Raw genomic sequence first — 7,500 nt, 5'->3', positions numbered from 1 at the left:
TTACCGAAACTGAACATAAAATAGTTTACAATAGATCTCATATTCTTAATGTCAGTTTAGTAGCTTTTCAAACCCACTAACGATCGCACACACCTTGCCGGAGCCAAGGTTTTAAAATCACATCCGCATCCGGATGTTTAGGAAGAACTTTCACTTGAAGTGTTTAGAAATAATTTTGTGAAAAAAATCTCTTCATTGTTTGCATAAAGTGTTAGAATTAATAAGAGTAAAAAGTTATTCGAAAATAAATTTTAGTAAAATGGTAAATAAAATTTTGTAATTGTAAAGTGATAAGATAAACAAAATTTGAAAAATTCCATTAAACCGATAGAAAGTGAAAATGTAAAAAAAAAATTCCATAAAACCCATAGAAAGTGAAAATATATTGAATGTGTTTTTGGTGTTATGGAAGTTTAATTTACCAATCGAAATGTTTTAAAAAAGAATCATTCAATAATTAAGATTATGAAATTATAAAATGTTCAATATTGACCATTTTCCTAAAATCTGGTTAAAGAATTACAAACGTAGTTTGATTAAAAATCATTCCAAAAGTGTTCACATTTCAAAAACAGTCAAAATTTGTCAATTTTTAAATAGTAAATATAAAATTAGTGTTTCGTATCCTTGAAAATATAAGGACTTGAGAATTAAATTTTGATAAATAAAATATATTGTGTGGAATGTCAGTGCTCTGGGGGTATGTTACGGTTAACCGTAACATTAGAATCAATCATCTGTGCAGATATTTACAGAAAGAAATGCACATAGAAATGGATCTGCTTTAGCAATATTCCATTCCACAGCAGCCGTACACAATTTTATTGGACTTTCTTAGGTTTATATATATAATTTCCGTTCTTCAGAATGTTTTATTGCTAAAATTCTGAATTCTTTGATCGTCTCCATGGACAACGTTTCCGATAGTCTGTACTATAGTTAACTTTAGTGAACTATAGTAGTACATTCTATTATCTGAAATATAGTTTTGTTTAGACTATAGTACAGATTATACACCAGACTAATGTCTAGACTATAGACAAGACTATGTTACTAAAGTTTAGCAAATAATCTGGACTATAGCTCTGTCAATAGTTTAGACAATATATCAATCTATACTGTAGTTTAGTTTATGCTCTTGAATATAGTTTAGTTTATAATCTGGTCTATAGTTCAGTCTACAGTTGGGACTATAGCTCAGTCTATAATTAAGACTATAGTTCATTTTATAATCTAGACTATAGTTTAGTTTATAGCATGGACTTATAGTTCTGTTTTTAGTTTGAACTATAGTTTAGTCAGTAGTATCGGCTCTAAACAATAGTCTGGTCTTCTGTTTAGTCAAGATAACAGTATATAAATACTTGTCGATAATCTGGTCTATAGTTTGAACTATATTTCAATCAGTAGTCTGGACTCTGAATAATAGTCTGGACTTTAGTTTAGTCAAAATTATAGTCGATAGTCTATACTAGACCACAATTCTGGTCTGGTTCTATACTATAGTTCAGTCTATAGTTTTGTCCATAATCTCGACTGTAGTTCAGTCTACAGTTTGGACTATAACTATAATTAGGTCTCTAGTTCATTTTATAAACTAGACTATAGATAATCAGTCGATAATCTTCACTCTAGTTTGAACTACATTTCAGTCAGTAGTATCGGCTCTAAACAATAGTCTGGACTTCTGTTCAGTCAAGATCGTCTGTTATCTTATATATAAATAAATATATAAATACTAGTCGATAATCTGGACTATAGTTTGAACTATATTTCAATCAGTAGTCTGGACTATAGTTTAGTTCACAGTTCTAATATTCTTCTATACTATAATATGAAGTATCTATAGTCTGGACTACAGTTTGGTCTATAGCTTTCAATATATTTCGGTATATTTCCTGGACAATAGTTCACTCTACTAAAACATTCAGATATGCTGAATACTGAATACGAAAATATGATCTTATAGTTAAACAAATAGTCTGGGCACTGAACAATTGTATGGACCATAGTTTAGTCAATAGTCTGGACTTCAGTTTAGTCAAGACTATAGTCGAGAGTATATTCTAGACTACAGACCTAATGTGGCGGAAAAGGCCAGATTCAGATTCCGAGCAGTTCAATAATTTAGAAATGTATACTTTGATTATTGGTATCTCAATTTACGATATATATTTTTAAAAAATTTTACCTTTTTTAACGTACCAAAACTGGCAAAATTATAAAAATTACAGTCAAATAATGTTTGTGTACGAGTTAGGATTTTTCCCACTGTGCAGTATTAAACAAATATTTCTCAATAGAAACAAGTTTTTGCAAAACAAAAAGTTCAATTAAGTGTAAAATTATTTATTTTATCTGTACTTATTAAATTTCTACAAAATATTTTTAAACAAATAAGAATTTATAGTCGGTCATGGCCGACCATATGATACCCTACATCAGTGATTATGTTACAAATTTTAGATTATTTCTTTTTAATAATAAAGTATTTAATTTAATGTTAACCTTAATTCAGGAATATTTTAACAATTTGTTGTTACAAAAAGAGATTTTCTATAAGTAAAATTTGACCATCAAGTCATTTTCTGAAGGAGACTTTGTATGGGGGATAGGGTTAAATGAGGCCCGATCATTACGAAAATCATCAGTATCATTAAGACTTATTTGAAACAATGTTTTTCCGATTTTTGAAGTGATACTAGAACATTTAATATAATTATGAGCTCAAAAGCCCTATTTGGGGGGAGGGGGGGGTACGGTTGTATGGGGCTAGGCGAAATAATGGACCAATTTTAAGCATTTTCGATAGGCTTCGTCCATGCGTTGAAAAAGTATTATGTGCCAAATTTCATCAAATTATCTCGAAAATAGCGACCTGCGCACAAGGTTTACATGGACACACAGAATGACAGACAAATAGACAGACACACAGACAGACAGACAGACAGGCAGACAAACAGACAGACGGACATAGCTTAATCGACTTAGAAAATGATTCTGAGCCGGTTGGTATACATTAAGATGGGCGTAGGACCACTATTTTTGGGTGTTACTACACTATAATGGTGTAGGATATAAATATCAACAACAAATTATATCAATGGATTGATAAGGTTTCAATCATTCATTCGCAATGTTAATTAATTTCAAATTTATTCGATTTTTTAAAGAAAAATTTACATAGATATATCAGTTTTACATAAATAATGCTTTAGTTACCCTTTACAAAAAAGGGTTACATGTTACATGTTTCATTCATAGTTTTATTTGGTCTTACGAAAACATTGTTTTGTTCTATAAAGATTCCCAAAATATTTTAAATCTAGCGAACTCAGACCACAGAACCACTTATAAATATTATATCCAAAATTATCTGGTCTTGTTTATCACTGAAATGAAAGTTCGTATCCATACATGGAGACACATATAGCCGATTTTGACCTATATTGGAAGTTATTGGAAGGTTAAAGAAATTGAAATATATAATGGAATGTAATTCAGATCGCATAGGTTACTCACGTAATAGTTACTATAGAAGTCGCTTAGATGAACATATGATATGTTATATAGGGTCTCAAAGATGTAACACTTTCGGATCTTTGTTGAATGAACTAGTTGGATCTCTTGGTTCTCATATGTTTCAAAAGATAGCCCAATTGGAGAGATCGCCCAAATTGGCAGGAGACCATTTTAAGGTTATCACAATAGGCTGAATCTTCAACTATTGTTACATTCAAAGATATTTTATCATACAAATTCTTACCTAAAATATCTAAATATGGGAAATATTTACACTCTACATTGGCATGACTGAAAATAATTATATCATACACTAATTACTTAATCACATACAAACATATATACTTATATTAGAAGTACATACTTAAAATAATTATTTCTCTATTTACAATCATTCATCAAATGGACAACGTAATTCCACAACCAATGTATCTGAATATTAATTAAAACGTAAAAAGCATCTCAAACATTTAATATGTTCAACAATAACAATCTCCCTCCTGTGGTTGCTATGTATGAGTCCAGCGCCAGTTGAGGGTTCAAAAATTCTGGCCGTATATGCTTTTCCCGGTAAAAGTCACTTTATGATGCACAAAACCATCATCAAAGAACTCATACAAAGAGGTCATCAAGTTACAATGATAACAGCTTTTAGCTTAAAAGATTTAAAATTGGGTGCCAACTATACAGAAGTTTTGATAGAACCGGTTTATGATTTTTGGAGTGATAGTAAGTTGCATAAATAACGAGTCGAATGTCTATGATGTCTATTATTTATGCAAATATTTTTATTTTATTATATAGTTATACCCTTCTTTAAAGCCGATAATATTTTCGAATTATCCGAAATGGACTTTTTCGATTTTCTAAAAATGTTGGAAATTATTGGCATGAAAACCACAGAACATGCCTTAAAACAACCCAAAGTTCAGGCAATCATCAATCATCCCCAGCCGAAGGGACAATATGATTTGCTATTAGCCGAACAATTCTATCAGGAACCTTTCTTAGCCTTATCCTATATATACGATATACCTGTAGTGACTAGCAGTACTTTGGGTTATGAAAATCATATGAGTCAAATGATGGGCGTATTAACACCCTGGTCTTTTGTGCCGCATGGCTTTTTGCCCTTTACCGATCAAATGAGCTTTATGGAACGTGTTAAGAACAGTTATTATTCTTTGGCTGAAGATTTAATAAGAGAATGGGATTTATTTCCGAAAATGGATAAATTGGTGCAGCAATATTTTGGTCATTTGAAAGGTGAGAGTCAATACTTCAGTTAATTTGTTCAATTACAAAAATATATACTTTCAGTTAATATTCCACCCGTTTCCCATATGGAAAAGAATGTATCTGTTATGTTGCTTAACAGTCATACACCTTTAACCACCTCCCGGCCCTCGGTTACAGGTATGGTACCCATAGGAGGCATGCACATCTATCCACCCAAACAACTGCCAAAAGATATTAAAACCTTCTTAGATGGTGCAGAAAATGGTGCCATTTATTTCAGTTTGGGTAAGTTTCTTTTTAAACCCACTAAAAATAAAACAAATCTTCAATAATTTCTCCTCTTTTATCCACTACAGGCAGCAATGTTCAATCGAAAGATATGCCTGCTGAAAAACTTCAAATGTTCCTTGAAGTCTTTGCCTCCATGAAAGAGCGCATACTTTGGAAATTTGAAAATGAAAGTATAGCCAATCTACCACCAAATGTCATGATTAAAGCCTGGTTACCACAAGCCGATATACTGGCTCATCCCAATGTCAAAGTGTTCATTACTCATGGTGGTTTGTTTGGCACTCAGGAAGGAGTTCACTATGCCGTACCCATGTTGGGTATGCCCATCTATTGTGATCAACATTTAAATATGCGCAAAGCCGTACAAAATGGTTATGCCATTAGTCTACATTTCCCCGAAATAACGAAATCAATTTTAAAAGATTCCCTAGACAAATTACTACACGATCCCTATTATCGTAATAATATCAATAGAATTTCAAATATTTTCCATGATCGTCCTTTGGGTGCTCGTGAAACTGCCATGTATTGGATAGAATATGTTATACGTCATAATGGTGCTAATCATATAAGATCGGCTGGTTTAGATCTTAAATGGTATCAATTTTATCTATTGGATGTTATAGCTTTCGTTATAGGATGTATTGTGCTGACTTTGACATTGTCTTGGTTTGCTTTGCGTATGATTTTATATCGTAAACCCCATCAGTTGAAATCTAAGATGCACTAATTTGTTTTTTTGTTTTAATCTCTAGTTTATTTAGCATGTATTTAATTGTATAATCTATAGTTTTAATAAAAAAATATATTGGTTTAAGTATAAAACTACTGATAGTAACTGTATCAAATCTTAAACTTATTTATCTATTGGTTTAATTCCAATTTTCGAGGGAAGAAATCAGAAAGGCAAAAAAACCAGCCAAAACCTCAGAAATTAGAAGCTCAAAATAACTGGACATTGACAAAACTATTTGTTCACTATCTATAACTAACTAACTAACTAACTAACTAACTAACTAACTAACTAACTAACTAACTAACTAACTAACTAACTAACTAACTAACTAACTAACTAACTACTAACTAACTAACTAACTAACTACTAACTAACTAACTAACTACTAACTAACTAACTAACTAACTACTAACTAACTAACTAACTAACTAACTAACTAACTAACTAACTACTAACTAACTAACTAACTAACTAACTAACTAACTAACTAACTAACTAACTAACTAACTAACTAACTAACTAACTAACTAACTAACTAACTAACTAACTAACTACTAACTAACTAACTAACTAACTAACTAACTAACTAACTAACTAACTAACTAACTAACTAACTAACTAACTAACTAACTAACTAACTAACTAACTAACTAACTAACTAACTAACTACTAACTAACTAACTAACTAACTAACTAACTAACTAACTAACTAACTAACTAACTAACTAACTAACTAACTAACTACTAACTAACTAACTAACTAACTAACTAACTAACTAACTAACTAACTAACTAACTAACTAACTAACTAACTAACTAACTAACTAACTAACTAACTAACTAACTACTAACTAACTAACTAACTAACTAACTAACTAACTAACTAACTAACTAACTAACTAACTAACTAACTAACTAACTAACTACTAACTAACTAACTAACTAACTAACTAACTAACTAACTAACTAACTAACTAACTACTAACTAACTAACTACTAACTAACTAACTAACTAACTAACTAACTAACTAACTACTAACTAACTAACTAACTAACTAACTAACTAACTACTAACTAACTACTAACTAACTAACTAACTAACTAACTACTAACTAACTAACTAACTAACTACTAACTAACTAACTAACTAACTAACTAACTAACTAACTAACTAACTAACTAACTAACTAACTAACTAACTAACTAACTACTAACTAACTACTAACTAACTAACTAACTAACTAACTAACTACTAACTAACTACTAACTAACTAACTAACTAACTAACTAACTAACTACTAACTAACTAACTAACTAACTAACTAACTAACTAACTAACTAACTAACTAACTAACTAACTAACTAACTAACTAACTAACTAACTAACTAACTAACTAACTAACTAACTAACTAACTAACTAACTAACTAACTAACTAACTAACTAACTAACTAACTAACTAACTAACTAACTAACTAACTAACTAACTAACTAACTAACTAACTAACTAACTAACTAACTAACTAACTAACTAACTAACTAACTAACTAACTAACTAACTAACTAACTAACTAACTAACTAACTACTAACTAACTAACTAACTAACTAACTAACTAACTAACTAACTAACTAACTAACTAACTAACTAACTAACTAACTAACTAACTAACTAACTAACTAACTAACTAACTAACTAACTAACTAACTAACTA

The 7,500-nt window shown here is 30.2% G+C and overlaps 1 protein-coding gene across 1 annotated transcript; it reads left to right on the top strand.

Moving 5' to 3' along the window:
• The first annotated feature begins 58 nt into the window (after window positions 1-58).
• LOC119608530 (UDP-glycosyltransferase UGT5-like) lies at window positions 59-5,895 on the top strand. The gene is made up of 5 exons (XM_037962982.1): window positions 59-262; window positions 3,981-4,251; window positions 4,327-4,788; window positions 4,843-5,046; window positions 5,118-5,895. Exons 1-5 carry the CDS (start codon window positions 260-262, stop codon window positions 5,780-5,782), a joined length of 1,605 nt encoding a protein of 534 aa, XP_037818910.1. The 5' UTR covers window positions 59-259; the 3' UTR covers window positions 5,783-5,895.
• The last annotated feature ends 1,605 nt before the right edge of the window (window positions 5,896-7,500 follow it).

Source organism: Lucilia sericata, unplaced genomic scaffold (assembly GCF_015586225.1).
Source record: "Lucilia sericata isolate MDLA Ls3-8-SP2 unplaced genomic scaffold, ASM1558622v1 Contig000846F_arrow, whole genome shotgun sequence".
NCBI classification, from domain to species: domain Eukaryota; kingdom Metazoa; phylum Arthropoda; class Insecta; order Diptera; family Calliphoridae; genus Lucilia; species Lucilia sericata.
Note: the sequence above shows the minus strand (reverse complement) of the source record. Positions and strands in the feature narration are given on the sequence as shown.